Source organism: Triticum aestivum, chromosome 3D, assembly GCF_018294505.1.
Source record: "Triticum aestivum cultivar Chinese Spring chromosome 3D, IWGSC CS RefSeq v2.1, whole genome shotgun sequence".
In the NCBI taxonomy this organism is placed as follows: domain Eukaryota; kingdom Viridiplantae; phylum Streptophyta; class Magnoliopsida; order Poales; family Poaceae; genus Triticum; species Triticum aestivum.
The window spans coordinates 348,045,437-348,060,593 of NC_057802.1; the positions used below are offsets into that span (position 1 = coordinate 348,045,437).

The 15,157-nt window shown below is 47.9% G+C and overlaps 3 protein-coding genes across 3 annotated transcripts; 2 read left to right on the forward strand and 1 right to left on the reverse strand.

The window, feature by feature from the left end:
- Positions 1–1,320: 1,320 nt before the first annotated feature.
- Positions 1,321–5,158, forward strand: LOC123078798 (pentatricopeptide repeat-containing protein At1g08070, chloroplastic-like). Its single transcript, XM_044501406.1, has one exon. It carries the CDS (start codon positions 1,624–1,626, stop codon positions 3,406–3,408), a length of 1,785 nt encoding a protein of 594 aa, XP_044357341.1. The 5' UTR covers positions 1,321–1,623; the 3' UTR covers positions 3,409–5,158.
- Positions 5,159–5,297: 139 nt separating this feature from the next.
- LOC123078799 (uncharacterized) lies at positions 5,298–7,171 on the forward strand. The gene is made up of 3 exons (XM_044501407.1): positions 5,298–5,727; positions 5,855–6,083; positions 6,867–7,171. The coding sequence occupies exons 1-2, from the start codon at positions 5,368–5,370 to the stop codon at positions 6,077–6,079; spliced, it is 585 nt and encodes a 194-aa protein (XP_044357342.1). The 5' UTR covers positions 5,298–5,367; the 3' UTR covers positions 6,080–6,083; positions 6,867–7,171.
- Positions 7,172–7,705: 534 nt separating this feature from the next.
- On the reverse strand, positions 7,706–9,833 carry LOC123078797 (putative pentatricopeptide repeat-containing protein At5g40405). Its single transcript, XM_044501405.1, has one exon. It carries the CDS (start codon positions 9,644–9,646, stop codon positions 7,781–7,783), a length of 1,866 nt encoding a protein of 621 aa, XP_044357340.1. The 5' UTR covers positions 9,647–9,833; the 3' UTR covers positions 7,706–7,780.
- Between the last annotated feature and the right edge of the window lie 5,324 nt (positions 9,834–15,157).

Sequence of the window (15,157 nt, forward strand, 5' to 3'; positions counted from 1 at the left end):
CGGGAGGTGCTCACGCCCGGCCGCGGAGTTGCACACTCTCGTCGGCATAACCGCACATGCATGCCCACATATTTGCACAATCTCGTCCGCATAGTCACACATGAATTGTTGTGGGAGGTGCTCATGCCCGGCTGCGGAGTTGCACACTCTCGTCGGCATAATCGCACATGCATGGCCACAGAGTTGCATAATGTAGTTCGCATGGTCGCACATGAATTGTTGTGGGAGGTGCTCATACCCGGCCGCGGAGTTGCACACTCTCGTCGGCATAGTCGCACATGCATGGCCACAGAGTTGCACAATCTCGTCCGGATAGGCGCACATGAATTGTTGTGGGAGGTGCTCACGCCTGGCCGCGGAGTTGCACACTCTCGTCGGCATAGTTGCACATGCATGGCCACAGAGTCGCACAATCTCGTCTGCATAGTCGCACGTGAATTGCTGTGGGAGGTGCTCATGCCCGGCCGCGGAGTTGCACACTCTCGTCGGCATAGTCGCACATGCATGGCCATAGAGTCGCACAATCTCGTCTGCATCGCATATGAATTGCTCTGAGAGGTGCTCACGCCCGACTGTGGAGTTGCACACTCTTGTCGCATAGTCGCACATGCATGGCCACAGAGTCACACAATCTCGTCTGGATAGGCCCACACGAATTGTTGTGGGAGGTGCTCATGCCTGGCCGCGGAGTTGCACACTCTCATCGGCATAGTCGTACATGTGCTTTTGTAATACTGACTCCCGGCCGCGGGGCTGCACACACGCGGCGACTACCTGGCAGTTGGCCAGAGCACTGGGGCAGCAGACGAAATTGCACATTTCAGTGTTAGAGAGTAGTATAGGGTGCCATTAGTGAAAATTGCAAGTCCACATTTATAGAAAAAGGTTGCACATCGACTATCAGCTAGTTGCGCACCGACGATTACATTGCATCAAACGGAGACTAAGTTGCACACAAAAAATTTCGTCAAAACATGCCCATGCGGGATCTAGTTTCGAAGAGCACGTCGCAAGGTTCCAACGGTGAAAACGGATCTTAATTTCGACACGCGGTTTAAAACTTATGTCTTTTTAAAAATTTAAAAACTCAAATTAAATGCATTCACACATGTTCACATGGATGTTTTTTGGGTGTTTACATGATTGTTTTCTTATATGAATTAGTTTTTTAGTATATAAATTAGAGGGGAGAGATTATTACTATTTATAAATTATTAGGGACCAAAGCTTCCTGTTTTTGGCCGGCCGCTCGCTAGACCTTTTTTTTTCAGGTAAACACTGATGATCTCTTTCCCTTTGTGTGTCGCTACTCTGCACGGATCCCTGATGAGGAGAGACACCTAGCAGTCTAGCAGCAACAGGTCCCTTGTGCACACGCACGGCCAGCGCCTCGCCGATGCATTCGCGAACCCAAATCACTGACGCCGACGGCACGACTGGCGGAGGTCGCCGTGACTACAACAGCACTCTGCGCTTCCATATAACTGAACAAAGTTAACCGAGCCTCACCTTTTCACAGCACGACATGCCTTGCCGCCGCATCCCGTCGAGCCGTCAAACACCCACGCTGACCGCCGCCGCCGCCCACTCAAATCTCCCGCCGAGCCCCGCCCGCCACCAGCAATGGAGGCCCGCCTGCTCAAGACCCGACCGCTCCACGCCATCTTCTCAGACGCCACCATCTCCCGCGCCGCACGCAACCTGTTCGACGCGGTGCCGCGCCCGACCCAGGCGCTCTGCAGCACCTTTCTCTCCGCGCTCTCCCGGAGCTCCTCCCACCAGGAGCTCCTCCAAGCCTTCTCGTCGATTCATCGCAAGGGCGCCGACGTCCCGTCCGGCTGCGTCCCGCTTGCTTTCAAGTCGTGCGCGCTCACCGCATCGTCCTGCCAAGGTAGGCAGGTGCACTCCCATGCTCTTGTCCGCGGGCTGCTTGGGGATGTCTTTGTGCTAACAGCTCTGGTGGATTTCTATGCCAAGAACGGAGACATGGAGTCTGCCGTCAGTGCCTTTAACGAGATGCCCGTCAAGGATCCAATACCGATAAACTGTTTGATCACCGGATATTCAAAGTCTGGTGATGTGAATAAGGCCAGGAAGCTGTTTGACGGCATGGAGAGGAGGACATCCGCTTCGTGGAATTCGATGATCGCCTGTTATGCTCATGGTGGGGAATTCCGGGAAGCATTGACGTTGTTTGATCGGATGCTGAGTGAGGGTGCAAGACCAAACGCTATCACCATCACGTCAGTGTTTTCGATATGCGCCAAGTCTGGCGATCTTGATACTGGCAAGCGTGTAAGGGCTCTGATCGGTGAGGAGGACCTGCAGAACGTGATAGTGCACACTGCTTTGATGGAAATGTATGTAAAGTGTCGTGCTATCGACGATGCACGTCGGGAGTTTGACCGGATGTTGCAGAGAGATGTCGTGGCATGGAGCACCATGATTGCAGGTTATGCGCAGAATGGCAGGCCACTCGAATCTCTAGAACTGTTTGAGAGGATGAAGGAAACCGATTGCAGACCAAATGAAGTGACACTTGTTGGTGTGCTATCTGCGTGTGCGCAGTTGGGTTCTGATGAATTGGTTGAGCAGATTGGGAACTATGCTGAGAACCAGAGGCTACCACTTACGAGTTACCTAGGATCTGCGCTAATCGACATGTACACCAGGTGCGGACATGTTGGAAGAGCCCGGAGTGTCTTCAGCCGGATGGAACAAAAAGGGGTTATCACTTGGAACTCCATGATCAGAGGCCTAGCAATGAATGGCTTTGCAGAAGATGCAATCAGCTTGTATGAAAAAATGGCGGAAAACGGGGTCCAGCCCAACGAGATCACCTTCGTTGCGCTGCTAGCAGCGTGCACGCATGCTGGCTTGGTAGACCAAGGTATGGCATTCTTCGAAGAGATGAAGAGAGAACACCATGTTTCCCCTCAAGTGGAGCACTGCGCATGCATAGTGGACCTCCTGTGCAAATCCGGCAGACTGTGGGAGGCGTACAAGTTTATCTGCGACATGGAAGTCAAACCAAACGCGGTGATCTGGACCACACTGCTCAGCTCCTGCAGAGTCCATGCCGATGTCGAGCTCGCCAAGCTTGCCGCGAGCAAGCTCCTGGCAATGGAGCCCGACAACTCCTCAATCTACGTCCTCCTGTCCAATATATATGCCGATGCCGGCCTCTGGGGCGATGTGAGGGAGATCAGGGACCTGATGAGGAGCAAGAACGTGCAGAAGCTGTCTGCCTACAGTTGGATAAAGCTGGATGGTGAGGTGCACAAGTTCCTGGTGCAAGACACATACCACCCGAGATCAGCTGAGATTTATGACGTCGTCCATGGCTTGGGGTTGCTCTTGGACCGAGCCGACTCTGATCCCGACCTGCTAGTTTCAGAGCTCTGTTGAACTTTTATTTTTGACAGCTGAGAGCTCTGTTTTTTGAAGGAACACAAAGCATTACATTGATTGGGCGAGCTGCACTCGCCAGCAGACAAATTCTTTTACATATATTGGAAAGGTATCAAAGCCAAATCTGATAGATTCTTGACTCCATAAGTAGCTAAACAATGTGCAGAAATATTACAAAGCCGTGAGCAAGCTTCTACCTTAAACAACTGAAAAGCTGATTGCAACACATCTCTTTTTTCTGACAGAGATTGCATCATATGCAGTTGGAGTGAGTATATGATCTCATAGGCAGTCCTATCGCTTCTCTTTGATTAGCTCTGTTTCTTTCAAACCACAATATACTACAAATGAATATAGACTTTCAGACATTTTGCCTCTATTTTCAGAATATCCTCCATCATCTAGATAGCATTTGGGCAATTGATAAGTTGCATTCGACACTTCCAAAAAAGCAGTTCTCCAAGTAACCTTGACAAATTTGCACTTTAGGAAGCACTAACCTTGACAAATTTACACTTTAGAAAGCAATAACCTTGACAAATATGCACTGTAGAAAGCAATGACCTCTGTTTTCATCTACTCCCTCCATTCCTAAATATTTGTCTTTCTAGAGATTTCAACAAGTGACTACATATGGAGCAAAATGAGTGAATCTACACTCTAAAATATGTCTATATACATCCGTATATGGTAGTCCATTTGAAACCTATAAAAAGACTTATATTAAGGAACAGAGGGAGTAATTAACAGCATATTGGACATGGTCTATCCACATGCTGGACAGGGTAAAGTCCACAATTTCTTCCAAAATATGCTGCCACTTTGAACACTATCACTTGATGATGAAGCTACACCGTGCGCAGAGTTCCTGGTTTGGTTGTCCAAGCTGGTGTATCTTCAGCCCTTCCTGGATCGGAATTTGGAGAAAGACATGTACATCTTCTTCGTTAGAAGTTGATAGTGTTCAAAGTCAAGATTCATATGAATAGTACTACTAAGTTAAATAGCGTACACATGATATACATTTGTCTTTTCTGTAGAGTTCACAAGATGTTATATCTTGTAATGAGTTTTTGCAGGTGCAAATTATATAGCATAACTTATATCCATAATATTTCAGGATTTGTGAGAACTCCAAAAATAAAAAAGAGGGAGAATATGGGGTGCACGGGGACGTGGTGTTTCTCGGCTCGAGTGAACATTGGCAAAAGTTTCCAGTGCTCACCAAATTTCATCATGGAATGATATTTTTGGATTTCATGGCAAAAAAAAAAACTATGCTCCAAAAGTGGTATTTTCGAAAGCATTTTGGAGTGCTGATTTTTTTTTTGCCACGACTCCCACAAATGTCATTTCATGATGAAATTTTGCAGGCACTCAAAAGATTTGTCAACGTTGGCCACAAAAAAAAATATCAGATTTTGTTGTAATTTATTTCAATATTTTTGGATTTTACTGTTCATCACGAGCTCAATGAGCTTGCGAGTAGAAGATGACTTTCGGTTCATGGGCAACTATTTGCCAAACGTTTCCCGCAAAAAAAAACTATTTGCCAAATTTACTTTCCGGTGTTTCCATCTCCTACTCTCCATATAATTCCACCCTTTTAGCACGTGTGCTCCATTCAAAATACCTTTCTGTACGGTACAGAATATTTTTTACATCACCTTACTTCTCCAACAATATGAAATGACACTCCTCTTGATTTGATTGCGGTACTCTTTGTTTCATGAGTGTTGGCCTTCTAATTCTAAAAAAAAAACCCGAGTGTTGGCCTTCCTTTTTCTGGCCTGGCCCGGTGCCCCGGCAAAGAGATTTTTGCCTAGAACTTGCCTATTTTTGTTTTTGGTAACCGTAGATTTGTCTCCTATAAGCAGCCCAATTCCCGGCCACAGCGCGAGGCACAGATTGGCAGATTCCCTTTTCGCCTTCCCCTGAACCCGATCGAGCAAGCCAATGGAGAAGCAAGCCGACAAGGCCGCGGCGCCGGCCGACGACGGCATCCACGAGGAGTCGCCGGCCTCCGCCCAGAACGGGAGGCCCGGATCCGAGCCGGCGGCCGCACCCGAGGTGGAGGTGCAGCTCTTCCGGCGGGGCCGGGGGCCAGTGGCCGTGTTCCGGTCGCCCCTGGGCGGGTACACGCAGGACCAGCTGGAGGTGGGGGACATCCTGGAGAAGCACGGCCTCAAGTGCGTCTTCGCCTTCGACGCCGCCTCCCGCGCGCGCGGCGTCGCCATCCGATTCAACCCCCGCAACGGCCGCTCCCTCCTCCCCTACGCCGCCGACTCCACCATCTTCCTTGACGGCGAGCCAAAGGTAGTCGCAAACCCAGTCCCCCGTGAAATTTCGCTCAGTTATGTTTACCCTGACGTCTGCCAGGTCTACTGTTCTACTCATAGTTAGCAAGTCTTCATATGACGTGTTTGCCTCTTTGGTGATTTAGGATCCTTTGCTGAAGCCCATCACGAAGGTGATGCTCACTGTCTGCACCATGACAGTGGTAGTTGCGGTGTTACTCAAGGAGGGGAAGATGCCCGAGTGGCTTAAGGGAACTAAGCTGGGCAACCTGAAATTCCCACCGTGGGTGCTGGCTTGCATGGTCATTGTCTTCATGAGGCTCCGGAAGAGAACCAGGGATGTCATGAAGAAGATTGGCTGGTCCTCGTGAGCAGGTAGCAACAGTTTTACTAGTTGGTCCTCTCTTTTATGGTTGAAACGATTCCTGGTGTTGGTTTGAATGCTGCCGTGAAATCTTATGAGTATAATGTGAGACACACTAGGTTACTGTCAAAGCTTCATGCTACCAGTACATAGGAAGTGAGTTGTAATAGGTATCGGCCATAGAATGCAAATTATGCTTTAGGGTTTTGCTTTAAATTATCAGCCATAGTTATGAACTATGGTGTTGTGCCTGTGCAGTTTGAGATCTGGTACAAAGCAAACATACTCGATGCTTCCAATTAAAACGAAAAATGAACTGTCCATCCTTAGTTACCCCTAATTACTACTCATTTCATCCGAAAAGGTAAGGCGTGCACATATTCCAAGATTCAGTTACATCTGACCATTAGACCAACGACACGTGTATTTATATATGACAAAAACACGAAGTGATCCTAGCTCTTGTTTTTTCTTTGACAACAAGGAAGTGATCCTAGCTCACTTTGCTGGGGTAGTGGAGTCGAGAGCTCCTATGGTAGTATAATTTTGTCTAATTATTGGTCCGACTTAACCTCAAATTGAATGTGCGCCTTATATTTGGGGTGGAAGGAGTACTAAGAAACTGACAGCTTCATGTGTATTTCTGCTACAAAATTTATGTCGTTCCTTGACTAACTATGGCATGCTATGCTTCAACAGTTCGACTTCGTATTTTCATATTTGGTTATCTGAAATTAGGTTTGTCTTGGTTCTTCCACGGAATTTTAACCTAGCCGCACTTCAATTTTTGACAGGTTACTAGTGGCAAGCACACTTTTGGCGACTCCTTCCAGTTTGCCGTCAATGTTGGAGATGTACTGGGCAGTGACATACTACATGTAAATGTTCAGAACAAATGCATCTTATAGATCACTTATATTTGACCTTATGTTTAGCATATACACGACGCGGTTTGCCAGTGTGGCATTTTTGCTCGTAGCAAGTGTGCATGAATAAATATAGCCGAACAAACTGGTGTGCACTCTGTTTCTGTGAAGATTTTGTTCACTGACCCTTGATGGTGCTTTAGCGAGAAATTTAACTGCTAAATTATTTCTTCTCTCCTTCTCTCTAAATACAGTTATCAAAATACTGGTTTCCTATCTGCCTGTATCATGGCTTGCTTTGCTGCCTGGCCTGCCGAAGATCACGAAGCTCTGGCATGGGAAGCCAGCTGCGGCTGTACACCTGCCAGTTTGGCATTTTGGCTGGTGTTGCTTTCTTGTTCTCGCTGGATTCCCCTGATTGGCATATCATTTGCTCAGCCAAACTCGTGGCACCACAGCTTAGCGCCCTTTCTTCTTTACTTGAGACATGATGAAAGCCGTATGTACCAAGATATGCCATGGTACCTGAGCTATATATATATATATATATATATATATATATATATATATATATATATATATATATATATATATATATATATGTTGAAGTTCTTCCCAGCCTCTCTCCACCCTGTGTAGGAACGCGCTCAAAACCTGTCAGCCCTTTGCCAGACAGATCATCCTGTATACTCTTTTTTCCTTTTGAACTATATTAGTTTGTGGTGGATGCAGGGAGGAAAATATCTCTACTCTTATTCTCGCAGATGGATTTGAGTGCTACCTTTGAATCATTGATTGCCAATGGATCATCAAAATTGCACGGGAACAGTTACAAAAGAAAATCACCAGTAATCCCTACAGGAGCACGCTCCATGCTTGAAATGGTGAAACCTATTCCTATCTCTCATAACAATCTCCCTGTCAAAGACCTTAGATATCATCTTGGTATAATCATGGCAGTCCTTGCACACTCTCAAGTTCTTCACGATCCTAATCACCGTGCCTTCTGGCAACGTGATAAGACCGAAGGCGAGGGCAAGCTTCTCACTGTGCAAGGAGATCGCACCTTCTTTCTCCTCTTCCTCGATATCGAACAGTACCTCTTTTGTGTTTGCGGCGTACCCTTGCAACCTCAGCTTATGGCTCATCTCTGCAAGCATGGCCTCGATATCCTTGTATCTGGGGTGAGACTTGCTGCCGACGAAGAACTCATGCACCTTGCCATCAGCCTCAATGGCACTACACCCAGGCACCTTTTTCACTCCCTTGGACTTCATCATGTTCCGAACTTTGCTGACGCCCTTCCAGTTGTGCGACTCCGCGTATATATTAGACAGCAACACGTGAGCCGCATCATTTTTGGACTCAATCTTCGTGAGCTTGTACATTGCGTGTTTGCCCAGATCGACGTTGTTGTGAATCCGAGAAGCGTTGAGTAGCGCTCCCCAGACACCTTCATGTGGCTCCACTGGCATAGAATTGATGAAATTGACAGCATCATCCAGACGCCCTGCTCGACCATACAAATCAACCATGCAACCGTAGTGCTCAAGCCAAGGCTCAACTTTGTGCTTATCCTTCATCGAATCAAAGCATGCTCGTCCCTCTTCTACCAACCCAGCCACGGAGCATCCACGGAGCACCGCGACAAATGTGACACCATTAGGCTCCATGCCTGCGCTCTCCATACGCTTGAACAGCTCAAGACACTCCTCCCCCATGCCATTCATCGCGAGGCCGCTCAGCGCGCTGGTCCAGGTGTAGATGTTCCTTTCGCTCATGCTCTCGAACACCTCCATCGCCATCGTGACAACTCCACACTTGGAATACATATCCACCAAAGCAGTGCCGAGCGTGACCGACACCCTCATCCCACGGCTGCGCACATAGGAGTGCACCCACATGCCACGTTCTAGTGCACCCATCTGTGCACAGGCAGTGAGCACGGACACCAGCGTCGCCTCACCGACAGAAACCCCAGCCTTCTGCATTTCGTCGAACAGCCCCAAGGCTTCCCTCGACCTGCCCACGCGCACATACCCTGTGAGCATGGCGTTCCAGGCAACATGGTCCCGCTGCGGCATTCTGTCAAACAGCTCGCGCGCAGTGTCAACATCGCCTCCGGCTGAGAGAGCGCCCAACATAGCAGTGACGCACACCACGTCCGGGCTCGCGATCTCCGCGAAGGTAGCCCGCACGGCGCCCACGTCCCCCACCGCCGCGTACATGGATACGGCGCCGCTCTGGACGTGCAGGTCCGCTGCATGGCCGTGGCGGAACGCCGCCGCGTGCACGGAACCCGCGAGCAGGCTCACGGCGACATCGGTGGGCATGGGCGTCGCCGAGGAGGCAGCGGCGGCCAGGGAGGTCGCGGCGCGGACGAGGAATGTGAAGGAGTAGTGGTCGGGCGCGAGGGGGAGCTCGCGGAAGGCCGCGAAGGCGAGGCCGGGGCATGGTCCGCGGGCGAGGGCGCGGAGGAGGCCGTTGTGGGCGAGTAGCGTGGCCGGGCGCCGGGGCAGGAGGAGGCACGCGTAGGAGAGGTGGCTGGAGGAGGCGAGGGAGGCGACGAAGTCGGCGTGGTGGGAGGGAGAGGCGAGGCGGCCCGAGACGAGGAGGTGCGCGTGGATCTCGCGGAGGCGGGACTCGGGGGAGGAGGCCCCGACGAGGGACGGGAGCAGCGTGGCGGAGTCGCGGAGTCGCGCCGCCATCTTGTTTGGAATGTGATTTCAGACATGGAGCGGGAGCACATATATTGTGTGGATTTGTTGTCATGGGTTCGTTCATAGATTTTCATTTTTTAATGTACTCCGTATATGCATATACGTATAAGTATAATTTTGGCACATGTACTGAAATTTCTGTTAGGACTATATGGTGATCTTTCTGCAGACTAGCATCCTTTAATCATCGCCTACATATAATAGCTCACTAATCAGTGAAAAAGAGCTAAACACAAGCTACTTCATACAATTACATATCTGGCCAACTTGTACTATTTTGTGGTCTGTTCTTGCAATCCCACCAGCTTAATCCATAATTATTTCAAAAAAAAACAGCTTAATCCATAATTGGCTGGAATAGATTTTTCTTTCTTTTTGGAAAATTGGCTGAAGTAGAATTATTTTTTTCCGACAAAGGGTGGATTTTATTGCCTCAAAATGGAGCATCAAGAGAATACAACCACAAAGAGCACACATCCGGTTTCTGCATAATTAGAATGCACGCAGCCAACACCTGACTCCTACATTGCCGATAGGAGGGCCTATTTGGTACTGTTACACTCTACCCAATTCTACTTCATTATATTCATTTTAGAGTGGTTCTATCCATGAGTTACAGCTCTATCACAGAGTAGTTTATTTTTTATTTGGCTTCCAACTAGCTCCAGTTGCAAGAACTTCTTGAACGAAGGGCATGTTGGGGGCTGCGATAGCAAAGGTCTATTGGGGGCGTGTGGGGAAATAAAACAAATGAGTGTCCATTTGTTGGCCACAGTGGTGGGTAAATTTCCTCTAACTCCATACTTTTCGAACTAGAGTTTTTGTTGCACTTTTTGAAGAGTTTTACGAAAACAGGGAGTTATACCCTAGATTTTAGTTCTTTATAGACCGAGACATGCGTTGGAATTGCCGGATTTTAAACCATTATTATTTTCAATAAATCCTACGGGAAATCCCAGAAGACCGTATGGCCATTAATGCATGACATTGGGGTGTGAAAAGTTTAGTCCCACCACGCTTAGTGGAGGATGTGGAAGACCAACTTATAAGGTGGGTTGTTTCAAACCACTAAGAGCTTGAGAAAAGAGCACATATACACACACTCGTCCTCTCTTGCCCGCTTCGCCAAGCAACTCGAGTCGAGCCATGCCAGGACCTATGTCACGCGTGTGTGCTGCCTTATTTTTGTCACACAATAAAAAATTGAATCATTTTTGCCTCTGATGGGAGACGAATCCGAACGATCATTGTAGATTTGTTCTCTTCCTTTCCCTAGTGGGTGTCTTTTTCTCTTCCACTAACAAGGGGTCAGTTGCAACTCATCTCGCCTATAAGGGACCGCTTCTCTTTTCAGATGAGACATATTGTATCTCCTACGCGCCTGTCTCTGGTTCCCAAGATTTGCGCCACCTACCGCTTTCACATCTTGCTTCTTAGCGTGCACCGTCGAGTGAGACAATAAGCTTCTGAAACCCTGCCTCTTGTGATCCAGTACAGAGGGACGATCAGGTTTTGGGGAGCGCTTCCACGCATCTCCTGGATCTTCTTCATCATGGCTATGGATGATTTCTTCCTCGACGTCGACCACCCCCTCTACAACATGACGCTCGGTCATGATGCTGCGGCTGCAAACACTTTTTCCTCCATTGTGTCTGATACATCTCAAACGTATCTATATTTTTATTGTTTAATGCTATTATATTATCATGTTGGGATACTTTTTATACCATTTTATATTATTTTGTTGGACTAACCTATTAATTCAGTGCCCAATGCGAGTTCATGTCTTCTGCATATTTTTGGTTTTATAGAAAATCAATATTAAAAGGATCGATATGGTTGACTAGAGGGGGGGGGTGAATAGGCAAGTAACCAATTTTACTTTTATTAACAAATTAGGGTTTACAACAAATAGGTTGACTAGAAATGCAACTAGGTGAGCAACCTATATGATGCAAACAACACAAGCAAGCAAGATATAAAACACAAGTAAAGGTAAGAAATAACCACAAGTGGAGCCGGTGGAGACGAGGATATGTTATCGAAGTTCCTTCCCTTTGAGAGGAAGTACGTCTCCGTCGGAGCAGTGTGAAGGCACAATGCCCCCCAAGAAGCCACTGGGGCCACCGTATTCTCCTCACGCCCTCACACTAGTGGTGCCCTTGAAAGCGGCGACCAGACCTTTACAAACAAGGTTGGGGCAATCTTCACAACTTAATTGGAGGCTCCCAACAACACCATGAAGCTTCACCACAATGTAATATGGCTCTGAGGTGACCTCAACCGTCTAGGGTGCTCAAACACCCAAGAGTAACAAGATCCGCAAGGGATTAGTGGGGAACAAATTTCTCTTGGTGGAAGTGTAGATCGGGGCCTTCTCAACCAATCCCTAGAAAATCAACAATTTTGATTGTCTAGGGAGATAGACCAGGCAAAAATGAGCTTTGGAGCAACAATGGAGTTTGGGGAGGAAGAGGTGGTCTTCTTGGGGAAGAAGACCCCCTTTATATAGCGGGGGAAAGGATCCAACCGTTATTCCCATGCTCAGCCCGCAACGCGCGGTACTGCCGCTCAAGGGAGCGGTACTACCGCTTGCTGCAGCGGTACTGCCGCTTAGTACTACCACTGGGATGAAGGAAATATGCCCTAGAGGCAATAATAAAGTTATTATTTATTTCCTTATATCATGATAAATGTTTATTATTCATGCTAGAATTGTATTAACCGGAAACATGATACATATGTGAATACATAGACAAACAGAGTGTCACTAGTATGCCTCTACTTGACTAGCTCGTTGATCAAAGATGGTTATGTTTCCTAGCCATAGACATGAGTTGTCATTTGATTAACGAGATCATATCATTAGGAGAATGATGTGATTGACTTGACCCATTCTGTTAGCTTAGCACACGATCGTTTAGTATGTTGCTATTGCTTTCTTCATGACTTATACATGTTCCTATGACTATGAGATTATGCAACTCCCGTTTACCGGAGGAACACTTTGTGTGCTACCAAACGTCACAACGTAACTGGGTGATTATAAAGGTGCTCTACAGGTGTCTCCGAAGGTACTTGTTGGGTTGGCGTATTTCAAGATTAGGATTTGTCACTCCGATTGTCGGAGAGGTATCTCTGGGCCCTCTCGGTAATGCACATCACTTAAGCCTTGCAAGCATTGCAACTAATGAGTTTGTTGCGAGATGATGTATTACAGAACGAGTAAAGAGACTTGCCGGTAACGAGATTGAACTAGGTATTGAGATACCGACGATCGAATCTCGGGCAAGTAACATACCGATGACAAAGGGAACAACGTATGTTGTTATGCGGTCTGACCGATAAAGATCTTCGTAGAATATGTGGGAGCCAATATGAGCATCCAGGTTCCGCTATTGGTTATTGACCGGAGACGTGTCTCGGTCATGTCTACATAGTTCTCGAACCCGTAGGGTCCGCACGCTTAACGTTTCGATGACAGTTATATTATGAGTTTATATGTTTTGATGTACCGAAGGTTGTTCGGAGTCCCGGATGTGATCACGGACATGACGAGGAGTCTCGAAATGGTCGAGACATAAAGATTGATATATTGGAAGCCTATGTTTGGATATCGGAAGTGTTCCGGGTGAAATCGGGATTTTACCGGAGTACCGGGAGGTTACCGGAACCCCCCGGCAACATAATGGGCCTTAGTGGGCCTAGGTGGAAGAGAGGAGAGGCGGCTAGGGCTGGGCCGCGCGCCCCTCCCCCCTAGTCCGAATAGGACAAGGAAAAGGGGGCGGCGCCCCCCTTCCTTCTTCTCCCTCTCCTCTTTCCCCCCTCCCAAGTCCTAATCCAACTAGGAAAAGGGGGGGAGTCCTACTCCCGGTGGGAGTAGGACTCCTCCTGGCGCGCCCTAAGGCTGGCCGCACCTCCCCCCTTTGATCCTTTATATACGGGGGCAGGGGGCACCCCATAGACACAACAATTGATCGCTTGATCTTTTAGCCGTGTGCGGTGCCCCCCTCCACCATAGTCCACCTCGATAATACTGTAGCGATGCTTAGGAGAAGCCCTGCGTCGGTAGAACATCATCATCGTCACCACGCCGTCATGCTGACGAAACTCTCCTTCAACACTCGGCTGGATCGGAGTTCGAGGGACGTCATCGAGCTGAACGTGTGCTGAACTCGGAGGTGCCGTGCGTTCGGTACTTGATCGGTCGGATCGTGAGGACGTACGACTACATCAACCGTGTTGTGTTAACGCTTCCGCTTTCGGTCTACGAGGGTACGTGGACAACACTCTCCCCTCTCGTTGCTATGCATCACCATGATCTTGCGTGTGCGTAGGATTTTTTTTGAAATTACTACGTTCCCCAACAGTGGTATCAGAGCCTGGTTTTATGCGTTGATGTTATTTGCACGAGTAGAACACAAGTGAGTTGTGGGGGATATAAGACATACTGCTTACCAGCATGTCATACTTTGGTTCGGCGGTATTGTTGGATGAAGCGGCCCGGACAGACATTACGCGTACGCTTACGCGAGACTGGTTCTTCCGACGTGCTTTGCACAGAGGTGGCTGGCGGGTGTCAGTTTCTCCAACTTTAGTTGAACCGAGTGTGGCTACGCCCGGTCCTTGCGAAGGTTAAAACAACACCAACTTGACAAACTATCGTTGTGGTTTTGATGCGTAGGTAAGAACGGTTCTTGCTAAGCCCAGTAGCAGCCACGTAAAACTTGCCACAACAAAGTAGAGGACGTCTAACTTGTTTTTGCAGGGCATGTTGTGATGTGATATGGTCAAGACATGATGTTAAATTTTATTGTATGAGATGATCATGTTTTGTAACCGAATTATCGGCAACTGGCAGGAGCCATATGGTTGTCGCTTTATTGTATGCAATGCAATCGCCATGTAATTGCTTTACTTTATCACTAAGCGGTAGCGATAGTCGTAGAAGCAATAGTTGGCGAGACGACAACGATGCTACGATGGAGATCAAGGTGTCGCGCCGGTGATGATGGGGATCATGACGGTGCTTCGGAGATGGAGATCACAAGCACAAGATGATGATGGCCATATCATATCACTTATATTGATTGCATGTGATGTTTATCTTTTATGCATCTTATCTTGCTTTGATTGACGGCATTATAAGATCTCTCACTAAATTTCAAGATAAAAGTGTTCTCCCTGAGTATGCACCGTTGCCAAAGTTCGTCGTGCCCAGACACCACGTGATGATCGGGTGTGATAAGCTCTACGTCCATCTACAACGGGTGCAAGCCAGTTTTGCACACGCAGAATACTCAGGTTAAACTTGACGAGCCTAGCATATGCAGATATGGCCTCGGAACACTGAGACCAAAAGGTCGAGCGTGAATTATATAGTAGGTATGATCAACATAGTGATGTTCACCATTGAAAACTACTCCATTTCACGTGATGATCGGTTATGGTTTAGTTGATTTGGATCACGTGATCACTTAGATGATTAGAGGGATGTCT